The 15,704-nt window shown below is 42.8% G+C and overlaps 1 protein-coding gene across 1 annotated transcript in view; it reads right to left on the bottom strand.

Moving 5' to 3' along the window:
- The window catches only part of LOC306915925 (uncharacterized protein), a gene marked incomplete at its 5' end in the record, with an annotated part of 36,833 nt that overhangs the window by 4,147 nt on the left and 16,982 nt on the right, over window positions 1-15,704 (bottom strand). The window contains 15 exons of the mRNA XM_079493594.1: window positions 431-511; window positions 602-670; window positions 1,899-1,967; window positions 3,105-3,173; window positions 3,294-3,362; window positions 3,494-3,562; window positions 4,696-4,764; window positions 4,905-4,973; window positions 8,107-8,178; window positions 8,822-8,890; window positions 10,522-10,593; window positions 11,325-11,393; window positions 11,705-11,773; window positions 11,940-12,008; window positions 13,881-13,949. Coding sequence (XP_079349720.1) covers window positions 431-511; window positions 602-670; window positions 1,899-1,967; window positions 3,105-3,173; window positions 3,294-3,362; window positions 3,494-3,562; window positions 4,696-4,764; window positions 4,905-4,973; window positions 8,107-8,178; window positions 8,822-8,890; window positions 10,522-10,593; window positions 11,325-11,393; window positions 11,705-11,773; window positions 11,940-12,008; window positions 13,881-13,949 — 1,053 coding nt within the window. The remainder of the gene's footprint in view (window positions 1-430; window positions 512-601; window positions 671-1,898; window positions 1,968-3,104; window positions 3,174-3,293; window positions 3,363-3,493; window positions 3,563-4,695; window positions 4,765-4,904; window positions 4,974-8,106; window positions 8,179-8,821; window positions 8,891-10,521; window positions 10,594-11,324; window positions 11,394-11,704; window positions 11,774-11,939; window positions 12,009-13,880; window positions 13,950-15,704) is intronic.

Here is a 15,704-nt window from a genome sequence, read left to right as displayed (position 1 = left end):
GATTGGAAAACAAAACATCACAACACATGGTTTTTGCTCAAAATCTTACTTTTTTTACCATAAATTCACAATCCTAATCACTGACATCATAAATGAATCCATCCAAGAATGTGGTGGCCATGCTCAATGCAAACATGCATAACTAAATAATAATCAAATTAGTCATCAAAATAACTTCAGAAAAATACATTTGACAAATTAACTGATCACTCAATGCTTAGTTACATTCTATAATAAGTTTGAAGGGTCTATTGTGAGTAAATAGTAGATCTGGTTGTAGATCGTGTAGATCATATTGTGTCATCATATCAGCAACATATTATGGTTTACTGTACAAACGTAAACCTGACCTGATTATAGAACCAAACCATGTGCTTCTAATCGGGTAAAGACATGTTAATAAAATGAAGAGAAGGTCTAATCTACATACAGATTCACCAGTAAGTCCATGATCGCCCAGGTCTCCCTTTACTCCCCTGGTGCCCCTCTCGCCTGGTACGCCACGGTCTCCCTGTAATGAGAGGACAGGTCGTCTACAGTCACACAACGTAGCAAGGTGGCCGTGAAAACTATAGACAAAATATATATTTAGCTCCTTCACCTTAGCACCTGGAAGTCCCTCTCCTGGGATCCCTCTGGATCCGGTCACACCCGGAGGCCCTGCCAAACCCTGAAATTACAATTCAGGTTGGGTTTTTAATACACCCGGCAGTAAGTCATCATCACATCATGCTTCCGATCATGTTGTAATATATACCAAAAACAGTACTCAGATTATTTACTTAAGGAAAACTAGCAATGCTACAATATAAAGGTACTTCTTAATAGCCAGTATAAAATAGGGATACATTATTTTGTAATAAGAATCTAAATCTGCAAAGCAACTCTAGTAACTAAAGCTGTCACATACAGTAATTGTAGTGGAGTAAAAAGTACATTTGCCTCTGAAGTATATTAAAAAAATCACACCCGTGTGAAATGAGGGGCACTCTTGTCATCGTACATCAATTTATGTTAGCAGACATTTGACATTGCTACATAAGGTACATAAGGTCCCTTATTGGCCAAGTGCTCCCACCAACATGTGATTGGTTAGCCGATTTGCTCGTTTACATACAGTATGACGTAAGTTTTCCCTTCAATGTCAATGGCGTTTAATGTTTAATTTAATTTACGTCATATTTAGTGGAATTATCAGCTCTTATCAGCATACATCATCATCTCATACTGGCCAATCAGAATGCCTGTTGCCTGTGATTGTTTAGCTGATTTGCTCGTTTACATATGACGTAAATGTTACCTTCAATGTCAATGGCGTTTAATGTTTTGATGTTTAATTTACGTCATAGGCTATTTAGAGGAATTTTGACGTAATGTCTCTGTTCATAGTCAATGGCAAATATATTGAGACGTGTGGGGACAAGATTTAGCAGACAAGAATGCCACAGACGAAAAACAGTCTAAGTCCACACTATTGATCCATAATGTATAAATGATAGATAAGGGTTCAGGACAACGAGGCCTTTTTGTGGAGGGGTCAGAATGAAATTTGGACTTAGACGGTTTTTCGTCTGTGGTACTCTGAATTCCCCTTTTATTGTCAATGGCATGACATGTGGGGACAAATCCCACCCGTATGAAGTGAGGGGCGCTCTTATCATTATACATCACCATACATCATCTCATCATGAACAACTGAATTAATGTGATTGGTTGGTTAAATACAGTATACGTCATATTTGGCGGACATAATTTCTCCTTTCATTGTCAATGGCAAATATATGAGACTTGTGGGGACAAAAGCTGTATATAGGAGGGGCTATAGCTCCCCTCAAAAAAGGTTTGACTTCATTTGAAGTATGCAACCAGCTTAATGAACCTGCACCACCGTACTTTACCTTTGGACCTTGGTGACCTTCGCCTTGAGGTCCTGTTGCACCCGGGGGTCCTGGTCTTCCAACGTTGCCCTTAACGCAAATTAATAATAGTCATCAGATTGCTGCTTTTACACAGGATCCAAGAGCCCACTCACTATATTATCCCATTTTGAGCGGGAACCCCTTTTGGTGTTAGCATTATGTTATGCTTTAGCTATTGAAAAATCACACCCGTGTGAACTGAGTGGTGTAAGGTCTGACGTAATGTCTGTCGTAATGAAATCACACCCGGGTGAACTGGGTGACCGTAGCAACCATGCTCATTTTTTCTGCACAGACAGACAGACAGACAGACTAACAAAGCCAGTTGTAGGAGTGGTTTACACCACTCAAAAATAGCAGATCTACAAGCTCATCAAAAATCGAAGAACGACTGACATAGAAACATAGCTTTTTCAGAAAACTGTCAGGATGTAGAAGACATTTTTAGAATCTGATCTCAGGTCAAAAGTTCAACTTTGACAGATGGTGTGCTGTGGGTAGAACCACCCGAGCATGATTGCCCGTAATGGCTGAACTCTAACTACAGCACGCAAAATAAAACAGGATGGGGTCAGTAATAATGGCGTGGTTCCTATGTGGGTCTCAGGAATATTAATCTGGCTAGTCTATGACAGTGGTTCCCAAAGTGGGGTCCGGGGACCCCCAGGGGTACCTGAGGGAGTTCCAGGGGGGACCCAGCTAAATGATAGTTTGGAACCAAATGGACCCTTATGGGTCTGTAACTCAGAGAGTGTACAAATGGAACCAAATGGACGCTAACGGGTCCATTTGGTTCCATTTGTACACTCTCAGAGTTAAATTAACAGTGGTTTTACAATATAAATTGGGGTACCAGAGATAGAAATGCCATTAAATCGGGGGTCCGTAGCATAATGCGTGTGAAACTGGGGGTCCATGAAATTAATATGTTTCGGAATCACTGCTAGAGCCGTAAAAATCCTCCTTTATCGGGGTCACTGGCATATGTTTTCAAATGGGGGGTCCGTGGGCTAATACATGTTGATTTGGGGGTCCTTGACACGAAAAGGTTTGGGAACCACAGGTCTATGATGTTAGTCATCTATGACGATTGTTTCCATATTTGGACGTTGCTTCAACCCACTCACAGCTATGGGCTATGTGGGTTGGGTTGAAACACGTCACGTGGTACAGAATTGTTCTTACCGGTGGTCCTTGTAGCCCCTCCCCAGCTGGGCCGGACAAACCTGGCAATCCTCTGAAGCCAATGTCTCCCTGGAAGAGATACGCTATTACTGTACTGTACTGTACATACACAGTCAGTCACGTACATACATAATATTTGCATATAATGCAATGATGAAAGTACAGTATAGAGTATATGTACACACTAACCTTGGGACCGGGGATTCCTACACCTTCATGGCCCTGCTCACCTGGGAAGCCTGGCAAGCCAGTAGCACCCTACAAATGGTGCATGGAAAGTCAACTCACAGTGCCATTCATTTGCCAAACTTATAGTATTATTATATCAAAGTATAAATGGGTGATTTATTGGGAATTGTTAGTTCTTATTTCTTAGTTATAATACGAACCACGGGACCAGGGAAACCGTCGCCCTTCAGACCAGATGGACCTGGTAAACCAGAATGACCACGATCACCCTGGTAAAACAGAAGTTATTGATAAGCACTAAGCACACAGTACAATCTGGAGTGTTAACCAAGTTAACCACTCTGCCCAGGCTCTGGACAGGGCCCCTGCCCTGGCTCTGGACAGGGCCTAAATTATCCAATTGATCACATAGGGGTGATCAGGATCACGCCTATATCCCCTATATCTCCATATATGGAGCAAATAACTCCATATATGGGCATAAAAGGGACACGGACATAATAACTGGGTGGGGCATTCATTTCCAACTTGCATCGTTCCAGGTAGGCTAGTGCCCAATGGGCACGGAGGGCTCTAGAATATGAGAATGAATAATAAAGAAAATAATACAACCACAGACTGTAGACATACTTGTATTGCTTTGCGTGATGTTTGGTCAAAAATGTGTAGGACTAATCGGCCTCCTGGTGGCACTATAATAGGCCAATGTGAAAAGGGTGGCATTTTTTCCTTGACATTTCACGTCAATCGGACGCTGCGCTCATGATTAGAGGCATTTTGTTCAAAGCAAACCACTCCTGCAAACTTTAGATGCCAATAAACAGGCCGACCTGAAACAAACGGGGCAGAGGTTTTGCTCTGTGTGGATCGGACCCACAGTAGGCCTACCGGAGATTAGCTGTTCACGGCAGACGGACCCACAGTAGGCCAACAGATGGCCTACCGGAGATTAGCTGTTCATCCAGGGAGTGGATCGGACCCACAGTAGGCCTACCGGAGATTAGCTGTTCATCCAGGGAGTGGATCGGACCCACAGTAGGCCTACTGGAGATTAGCTGTTCACGGCAGACGGACCCACAGTAGGCCAACAGATGGCCTACCGGAGATTAGCTGTTCATCCAGGGAGTGGATCGGACCCACAGTAGGCCTACCGGAGATTAGCTGTTCATCCAGGGAGTGGATCGGACCCACAGTAGGCCTACTGGAGATTAGCTGTTCACGGCAGACGGACGGACGAATTGCTATTTACAAAATAGCAATTCTATTCATTGTACATTACATACAGTCATTGTATGTAAACCATACATCTTTACAAATTGCAAACTGTTAATAATAAAATAATAACAAATAATAAAGTAATCAATCAATCAATCAACAAACCAATCAATCAATCAATGCTGACCTTTGGACCCAGTAGGCCATGGCCTGGTTCCCCAACATGCCCAGACGGACCAGCAGGGCCGACGTCACCCTACAACGAAGAAGCAGATATAAGCACATCACTGAGGCACTGCATCAGACCCCCTCTGACAGTGTGTCTGACTGGAGGCTGGTTGTCTACCTGCCAAGACCTGTGTTGACAGACGCTGATAATAGATTTGTGTTTGTTACCTTGGAACCTGCTATGGCTCGCCCCGGCAGGCCGGGCATGCCTAGCCGGCCTGGGATACCAGGCTCTCCCTGGAAGACAACAGATGGCAAGAAATCAGATCACTTGTTTTATCCAAACCAAACATTTTGATTTGGTAAACTAAATCAAATAGAAATACTTTATTGTATTGATCCCAGAGAGGGGAATCTCTGGGATCTACAGCTCATGCAAATATAGCAATATAATCCCCCTCCCCCTTTGCTATGAACCATATCCACACCATAGATATCAGTAAGACGCCTGAGGGCGAGAAGCCAGGTGGGTGACAGCAGACTGCTGGGCGATCGCTGGCGCTTTGGAATGAGGGGTCAGATCAACATATCCGTCTGGGTGACAGCAGACTGCTGGGCGATCGCTGGCGCTTTGGAATGGGGGGTCAGATCAACATATCCGTCTGGGTGACAGCAGACTGCTGGGCGATCGCTGGCGCTTTGGAATGAGGGGTCATATCAACATATCCGTCTGGGTGACAGCAGACTGCTGGGCGATCGCTGGCGCTTTGGAATGAGGGGTCAGATCAACATATCGGTCTGGGTGACAGCAGACTTCTGGGCGATCACTGGCGCTTTGGAATGAGGGGTCAGATCAACATATCCGTCTGGGTGACAGCAGACTGCTGGGCGAGCGCTGGCGCTTTGGAATGGGGGGTCAGATCAACATATCCGTCTGGGTGACAGCAGACTGCTGGGCGAGCGCTGGCGCTTTGGAATGGGGGGTCAGATCAACATATCCGTCTGGGTGACAGCAGACTGCTGGGCGATCGCTGGCGCTTTGGAATGAGGGGTCAGATCAACATATCCGTCTGGGTGACAGCAGACTGCTGGGCGATCGCTGGCGCTTTGGAATGAGGGGTCAGATCAACATATCCGTCTGGGTGACAGCAGACTGCTGGGCGATCGCTGGCGCTTTGGAATGAGGGGTCAGATCAACATATCCGTCTGGGTGACAGCAGACTGCTGGGCGAGCGCTGGCGCTTTGGAATGAGGGGTCATATCAACATATCCGTCTGGGTGACAGCAGACTGCTGGGCGAGCGCTGGCGCTTTGGAATGGGGGGTCAGATCAACATATCCGTCTGGGTGACAGCAGACTGCTGGGCGATCGCTGGCGCTTTGGAATGAGGGGTCAGATCAACATATCCGTCTGGGTGACAGCAGACTGCTGGGTGATCGCTGGCGCTTTGGAATGAGGGGTCAGATCAACATATCCGTCTGGGTGACAGCAGACTGCTGGGCGAGCGCTGGCGCTTTGGCATGGGGGGTCAGAACTGTCAGATCAACATTATGGAATGAATTCTGCTTCCACGATGCTTCGCAAGGAATCTCGGGAAAATTGTGCCTTCAATTTTGCCTATGATCCACACGGCATGACAATTTGCACTAAAAAGCCATACTTAAAGTCAAGGTCGTACGATTAGTCACACACGTTACCGCAGTGAAATTTGTTCTCCGCATTTGACCCATCTCTTGGAGCGGTGAGCCGCAGCGTGTGCCACGCTCGGGAATCATTAGATTTGACCCCCCAACCCATTGATGCCCCCTTACAGTATTTGGTATATGACCCGGCCGGGGATCGAACCCCGATCTCCCAGTTTCAGGGTGGACACTCTAACCACAAGGCTACTGTCTGGTCCTATTGAGTTTGTAGATCTGCTATGTTTAGCACGAGACACTGGCACCAATATATTCACACAGCGGCCATCTTGCTCTCACGTCATACAGGTGGCATTTCCTCCCAACCCGGCAAATATGACGTGAGAGCAAGATGGCCGCTGTGTGAATATAGTCAATTGGTGCCAGTGTCTTGTGCTAAACATAGCAGATCTACAAACTCAATATGTGTCGCACCACAATGCATTGTGAGCTTGTAGATTAGCTATTTCCGGTGCATGACATCATCGCATAAGTATGTAATGCATGGCTTCATGGCCTCCATGGGCTCTGCTGCCAAGATCCCAGAAGAGTAAAATCGTGAGTTTCAGTTTAATTTGCACACTGTGTGAAATTAACGCTTTACAGTGTTATATTGTGAAATATTCAAATTATTTGGGTTGTACTGTATGTATTATACAGGAACTCTTGTGCAATAATTTCTCTTCCACACCAATTACAATTTACAATTTACAATCTAGGCATTTAGCAGACGCTCTTAATCCAGAGCGATTTACATTAAGCAAGAACAAAAAGCATGGGAATACATCACATATATAAAAAACGTTGAGTGGTGTAAACCACTCCTACAACTGGCTTTGTTAGTTTACGTGTCTGTCTGTCTGTCTGTTCGTACCAAAAAATGAGCATGGTTGCTATGGTCACCCAGTTCACACGGGTGTGATTTCATTATTTTTGGTACGGACAGACACGTAAACTAACAAAGCCAGTTGTAGGAGTGGTTTACACCACTCAAAAAGCATTTATCAAGAAACATGCGTAAGCTAATAACGTAGCTAGAACATATCTATATAATGACACTGTACATATAAACTATACATATATACTATACTATGCTGTACATATATACTATGAAGTGCTATGACTACATACAATGCAATTATTGTGCTGTCTACATAACATGCTATAAGTCTGTATCAAATAAATATAAAATCGATATAAATCGATTTTTATGAGCAGAAGAGGGCATGTGAACAAATAAGATTATTGTTTTTTCTAGTATGACTTGTAGGGATGAGGTAGGGATGCTTAAACTCATTATCTACCAATTTATTGCTCATAAGAATTGAATGCATTGTATTCAAATAAAAAGGATACATTTTGTCTTAGCCTTTATTTAACTGGAGCAGTATTGGGTTTACTGTCGTGCCATGCTCACGGGCTGTTTCTCTGTTGCTAGTGCTAATGTTTTTCCATAACATTCAATTTAATATTCTATTCTATGGATTTAGCCCTACTCTGTGGTGGTGAGCAGGTACCTTACCACTGTACCACCCTAATTCATTATGGAATATAATTTGCATTTCATAATCTGTTCATAAGCTATATTAAACTTGTTGTTATAGATAGACCTTATTTGATTCCAAGTGAAATTATGGTTCTCAGGATAATCATTGATTATCAGTTGATTTATGACCATCAATAAGGTTGAATTCCTAAAAAAAAATCACATAAAAATCAAAACATTCTAGACTGAATGTTTCTCTAATCACCTTTGCTCCTGAGGGTCCGGTGATTCCAGGAGGTCCATGTAACCCACGGATACCCCTCTGACCCTGGTCACCCTGGGAGGGATTAGAGCACATCATTTTATATAGCGTGGTTTTCATTCAACATGTATTTATTTATCCAAAATACAGTACTGAGTAATTAAAGTCATTTGCAGTGTCGTCGAGTAATACAATACGGTATATATAATACAAAACATCACTGTTGAAAAAATACATCAGAGGATTGGGAAAAATCAGACCTGTGTACTGTACTGTACTGTACTGTACTGTACTGTACTGTACTGTACTGTACTGTACTGTACTGTACTGTACTGTACTGTACTGTACTGTACTGTACTGTACAAGCCCTCCTCCCTGGCCTGTCTGTGTCTGTGACACTTGGTGGTGAACAAAAGCTATTTTCGTGCTCGGACACAGGGACACAGGGACCCACACACATAGCTGTCTATAGGAGTGGTTGCACCACTCAAAAATGTAAGGCAATCTAAAAACAGTTACATATTGTGGGCATCTGTTTGGTCACCAAGGTTCTAAAACGACTCAATAAGGGTACCAAAGTGGTTCATCTCAATGCAGTCTGCAGGTCATTCCATGTGTTATAACTTACATCTGCCAAGTTCAGAGTTGACTTTTGGCACCTTGAATTTGGTTTACACAGAAAAAGTGTAAACAAGACGTGTGTGAATGTAAAACACACCTTCTCTCCTTGAGTGCCGATACCAGCTGGTCCCTCGGATCCCATTAAGCCAGGTAGGCCAGCCTCACCCTGAGGAAGGAAGAGCACCTCTCTCAGTCATCAGCATCTTTAATCCTTTTATTTCTAGTGATAGCTTCGTCCTACTATAGAGCGTCGCAGTCCCGCCCAGCGGCAGCGGTGGCCGAGCGGTTTGCGGAGCGGTCTTGATACCGGAAGGTCGCCAGTTCGTATCCCCGGACCGGCACGTTAAAATTACCACCGCTGAAGTGCCCTTGAGCAAGGCATTGAACCACTACCATGAAATGTTCTATGAGCAGGGCCTGGCTGTAAACAAGTATCTGATGCTTAGTTACCCTGGGTAAATATAGTAACTTTGCTTTGCTTTGCTTTGCCCCCTACCATGGCCCAGGAAATGATTCCCAATGCATTTTTCAAAAAGTATTTATTTAAAGACGGTTACGCCACGGACAAAGCCAACTCGAGTTGTGACAACTCATGACAACACAAACAATATTTTGGACCAAACAAATAATTACAAAGAAGAAAAACAACAAAAAAAGTGTTGTAACCTGCCTGTTTTTTTCTTCTTTCTAATTATTTGTTCGGCCCAAAAAATTGTATTTGTTGTCATGATTTGTCACGACTCGAGTTGGCTTTGTCCGCGGTGTAAACGTCTTTAAATAAATACTTTTTGAAATGTCTATGAGGAAAATGAATGGAGAATCATTTCCTGGGCCATGGTAGGGGGCGGGACTGCGACGCTCTATAGTCAATAGACTTGTGTCATTTGTTTTGTTATACTTTTATTATTCTTAAAACATTGTACCCCTTTCTGCTCCCTATTTAGTCAATTGGCACAGTTAAAGATCGCCCTCCTGCATGCCCAGCTTCCCTCCCCCGAACACCACCATGTTGTGTACGTATTGACATTTGAGTTGCCAAGCCAGTGCACCCCAGTGGGTTCAAACTATAGTGTCGATACCCCTTATCCCTAAACTACTTAGCCTTTTTTTACTATTTTGAAAAACATTTTTGAATGGTTAAAATAACCAATCTACATCGACACGTTGTGAGCTTGTAGATTGGCTATTCAAAATAGTAAAAAAAAAAAAAAAAAAAAAGGTAGGGATTTAAGGGGTTTAACATGAACGAAAATAGAGCCCTATTGAATACAATTCCATTTAGTTTTAGTCGACAGGTGATTTAGTCGACTAAAATGTATTTTAGCGGGCCTTGATGGCGTCGTAAATAATGCCTGATTTTACACTTGGTTACATGCTGAAAATAGCCGATCTACAAGCTGTAAATAATGAATTCAATCAAATGACTTGTCTTTTAGTTCTATTGGATCTCTTCTCCACTAGTCCCTCCCTAACATTTTAGTCTGGTATTTATTGGTTGACAAAATTGTCAATATATTTAGTCTTAGTTTTAGTCATTATAACATAGTTTTTATTTTGTTGTTAGGTAATTTTCGCAAAAAGAAAAAGGTAGTCAACGAACATTTTTCGTCATAGTTTTAGTCGACAGATGCAACACTAGCTCAACCCTGGCAGAGGTGGACAGGCACTTTACCCCTGTGCCACTGCATGCAACCTCATGCATACTTGGTATTTGGTATATAACTAAGTCTTCCTGGTTCTGATTCTCAGTGTCCAGGTGCTTTGTGGGCCCAGCGATGGAGTCTGTATCTACTGTACCTTCTGTCCTGGAGCCCCGTCTTCTCCTGGAAGACCTGGCAGGCCGCCCAGACCGCCTGCCCCAATCTCACCCTAACACAGGAACATAACAAGTACATTAACCCCATTCAACCTGACATCTCTTATTGGTCCATCCACTCCAAACATTATAACTATAACTACAACAAATGTGTTATAAATCGTTCTAGTACAGGGGGTGGGCAACTTTGAAGATTGTGAGGGCCACTATACTTCCACACTCCCTTCCGGAGGGCCACATTGTATATTACTGTCGTAGCATAAAATAGCTGATCTACAAGCTCAAATGCGACACATTTTTTGCTATATTTGAATTGAAATCTGAATATGTCTTTTGCTATTTTTGAATTGGAATCCTGAAAAGTAACCTTTTCATTTAATTTCAAATGCATTTAGTTATAGTTATGTTAACTTTATGAACTAAATACAAATATACATTGGACATAAAAAAGACTAAATTAAAGCGGGTCATGTTTGCATGTTTGGAATTGTAACAGCTGAAATCAGTAATATTTCAGTATTCCAAAATAATCTGAGGGCCACATTAAGTGAAGGTGAGGGCCGCATGTGGCCCCCGGGCCGCCAGTTGCCCATGTATGAGATGGAAGTGTCCACAACACGACTATGAACCATAGTGATGAACCATAGTTACATTCATAGAGCTTGTTGTGGACAGTCCATTACAGTTAGTGGTTAAATGAATACAGTATCGTATAGTTTTCCATAATCTATCATGGACCATGTAATATAGGATTATTATTACGTTAGTCAGTCCTATACTGTACCTTTGGGCCAGGTTCACCGATGCCTCTCTCTCCCTGAACTCCTTGTTCTCCCGGTAAACCTTGGTCTCCCTGATTTGCACAATACCAAAAATGATTTAACCCATTTTGGGCGGGAACCCCTTTTGGTGTTTATAGCATTATGTTATACTTTAGCTATTGAAAAATAGCAGATCTACAAGCTCATAGCGCGGCACCGAGTGCGCTACGAAGCTTGTAGGTCTGCTATTTTTGGAAAAAAAAAAATTAAATTTCGACGTCAGGCCAAAATGATTTAAACATTATATTATCTAATCCAACATCATGCAGATGTCACCATGTCAGAACTGCTTGGACTTTATGTTGATTATATTCCCATTAACTTGGTGTTGTGTTTTACAGACCTTGGGGCCATGTAATCCTTCGCCCTGGGATCCTCGGCCTCCAGATGGGCCCCTTGGACCCTCCATTCCCTGTGAGATAAAAACAATCAGGATATCATCCAGTTGTGTGTGTGTGTGCGTGTGCGTGTGCGTGTGCGCGTGCGTGCGTGCGTGCGTGCGTGCGTGCGTGCGTGCGTGCGTGCGTGCGTGCGTGCGTGCGTGCGTGCGTGCGTCACATAAGGACACATTTACAAACCTTTTCCCCCTGTATGCCCACTCCTGGCAGGCCAATGGGCCCTGGAAAACCTAGAGGTCCAAATTCACCCTGGAGGTAAACACATATGCAAGAATCAATATTCAATATGCAACAATCTTGAATTCTGATTCAGATGTTATATCTGTTGCTACTGTATATATATCTATATTATATTATATATTAATACCTGATATATATATATCAGGTATTAATTTATACAGTGTGTATATCTGCTATCTGCTACCTGATATTCTGACTCATTTTGTTTTCTTGCATATTTGATAATGTTGTCCTAATAATTATCTAACATGTTTCAAATTGTTTTGTTTCTCTAAAATGACTATGAGCCTTTCACCCTCTCTTTTACACCTGTGATGTGACAATTAACTTGAAGATGATATTGAGAGTCATGATTCAAAATTACATCTGTTATATCCCAATACACAAAAGTATGAGTAAGAGTAAAAATGATTAGGTTTCGTTTCTTCAACATTGTAGCAGCAAGAAGACACTGATACCATTAGAACGAAAATACATCGCATGGATGCAACTGGGACGTATCCTCAGTGATGTATCCCAAGGTCATCGGGGTTTCGGGTCTCGCAAACATCATACCCCTCACTCGGGTGACCCAGCCGGGGTGATCAAGTCCCGACTTACGTCCCAGTAGCTACCCTCGATCAGACCCACTATGGAAAGACAGGGCCGCACAATCCGTTGGAACCACTCCGGAACTACTATGCCGGAACTGAGAGGTACAATTCTGGCATGTGGAGGGACTCCTACGTCTCACCAGGTCCACTCCTGCTCTCACCAAGAGTATAGCGAGGAACCTGTGCGTTGCACCAGACTCCCAGCACCAGAAACTTAATTCAGGAACAATCCATTAAACAATAGCAAACAAAGTCTCAAAGTTGAAATAATGTTAGCTCTTAGCTGAACTATCTCTGCTGTATTTAAACCACAGTCATATACAGTATATTTTATACTATAGTCATAACGGATGGAGATGCATGTGTCTCGAGCTCCTGATAACAATTGTGTTTGACCAGATGAAGAGCCTTGGCTCGAAACGTCGTCAATAAAGTATAACTTTTGGAGCAGATGAGTGTGCCGGTTCTTTTCTCTCTTCTCCTGATAACAATAAGCCCACTGCTGTTCTGGACTGAATTGGATTATTTCATGGCATGTGGCACATTTTAAGACAGTGGTGCTGTACCATGGACCTTTAACCACTTTTAACATGACTTCCGTCCGTATTTTGGACATGGGTGAACAATTTCACCGACTGTATAAAAACAATACCAGAACTACAGTTGGGTGCCACCGATATTGTCCCTTATCATTTGACCCATTTAGGCCTGACCTCAAAATTAAAAAAAAATCCTTCTAAATCCTCCAGTTTTCTGAAATAAATATTTTCACGATTTTTCAAAAATAGCAGACCTACAAGCTCGTAGCGCGCCACTCGGTGGCGCGCTATGAGCTTGTAGATCTGCTATTTTTCAATAGCTAAATTATAACATAATGTTTAAAACACCAAAAGGGGTTCCCGCCCAAAATGGGTTAACTGTCCTTTTGCGCAGATCACGCAAACCTCAGCAAAAAGAAAAGGACAATATCGATGGCCTCCAACTGTACTGTATAAAAACAATACCAGAACTACAAGCTCACAATGTGTCACAACGACTTTATAGATGTGATATTTCTTTGCAGTTTTGGAAAATAGGGATTAAGTGGTTGATTGTTAAACTTTCCCACAGTAACCAGAGCCTTCTGTCTGCTCCGTTCTGTCTCATTACAGAATTCCTGCGAGCTGTCTGTCTAATTGTAGCCTGGAAGGACATCCAGGCTTCTTTATGGATTTCATTTGATGCTTTGTGGAGCAGACGTGGTTCTTTACACGGATGGCATTCATTAGCTGATGTATTTACAGCCTACCTTTTCTCCTTTGATTCCTGCACCCGCCTGTCCACGTAGCCCCCTCGGCCCCGCCAGCCCCCGGTCCCCCTGTGGCACAAAAACACAAGGTCATAACCCGGACTCTGCATATCATATCACAGTTTGTCTGGTTCACAGCCAACATTGTTCTCAGTCAGGAGGAAAAAAGGAGAAAGGACAAGCTAGCACCTGTTACCCTCCTGCGCTCATGCAACTATCCAAAGATATGGTAATGGCAATATGTCAGGTGTTCTATATGTGCTTAACTGCATGAACCCTAACCCTAATAATAATAAAGTCAATAATGATCTGGTGCCACCCGTTTTCAGAACAAATATGGGTAAATTCACATTTCACAGCACTGCCACTCAAGTGTGGAATGCCCCGCCCCCTTCCCTCAAAACAAGCAGATCACTGGTTTCCTTTAAAAAGGGTCTGAAAACTCACCTGTCACTGTCACCAGGTCAAAGGGAGAGAAGGTGATTGCCCCCCCCCCCCCTCCCCCCCATATGTTTATTAATGTATTTATATTCCAACCTGTACATGTAGATTTAATGTGTTTGAGAAACGTATTGTTTGTTGTCACTGTTGTGACATGTTGTGAATGAATGCATAGGACCCGAATGGAAACAAGACCGCAAGGTCTTTCTTCGGTGCTGTCCTTTTGGACCAATGCTGTGCTTGACATTGTTTTATACATTGTATTATTGTCTAAATTGATTGATTGATAAAATTATCAATCAATCAAAAACCCTAGCGTGAACTCTAGAGTCAAGTGTAAATAATGGACTTGCAGCACAACCAATATAGCAAAACCTGGAAGTAATGCAAGTAATGTAGAACATAATGCAAGTACAGTGAAGTAAAACTTGTTTATAGACTCAGCATGTCCAATTCAATGGCATGCAGATACAGACATGCTGTCTGTAGTTGCATAGAGCTACTTTCTCCAATTAGGGGAGGGGATGTTTTGGGAGGGGATGCCAATGAGCTGCAGGTCTAACAGATGTTTAGCTGCCTTAGGACAATTGTAACCCGGGCCAGGAGCTGCCTCCACAAATAAAAGTTGTGTGTAGATTTCCTTCCATAGGATCCCCCGCAATCCTATAAACTTGGCCCTCCCTCCCATTGTCAATAAACCGCAGGAGGCTATTTATGTTAGGTACTTTGTTGTCTAGTTTATTTAGCTAATATATTTGACCATCTCTAAGATGAGGGCTTTCTCTGTGGTTATAATGCTAATGACAGGCCTCAAGAAGACTGCTTCTGCTTCTGCATGCCAAAGCAAAACATAATTGTCATGTTTTATACCGTTCCATTGTTCTGCATGTCTTATAAGGAAGCCTCCATTTCAACAGGATATATGTCTCTATAGAGACGTTGTACAGTTTGCATACTGTGTAACAAGCTGCAACATGGAGGCATTTTTCCCTTTTTTTCTTTCTCAGTTCTTACAGTAACGCATGAACAGAAGTACAGTATGAATGGAACTGTAACACGTGGGTGAAACCTTGAAACCTCGAGGCTCAGCGAGTCAGTGAGTTGGAACAGTGAGGTCTGGTTTTGACAGATGTAGGCCATGTGCTGATGAACAGCAAACATGTACAAATGAGTCCATGATCTAGTCTTAGTCTAAAAGGACCCTTTTCATGTTGGTGTATTGTATTCCATGTGTTACGGACGGTCAGGTGAATTTCTAAAATGAGCTATATCAAAACTGGTTTTCATCACGAGTAATTCACATCAGGTCATCAAATTATATATATTTTGATCAATTAGATGGAACCTGTCTATTCTCTGGATTCAGATTTAACATCTGGTTAA

The sequence above is a fragment of the Electrona antarctica genome (genome assembly GCF_951216825.1).
Source record: "Electrona antarctica genome assembly, chromosome: 2".
In the NCBI taxonomy this organism is placed as follows: Eukaryota; Metazoa; Chordata; class Actinopteri; order Myctophiformes; family Myctophidae; genus Electrona; species Electrona antarctica.
This window is presented reverse-complemented; position numbering and strand designations above follow the sequence as displayed.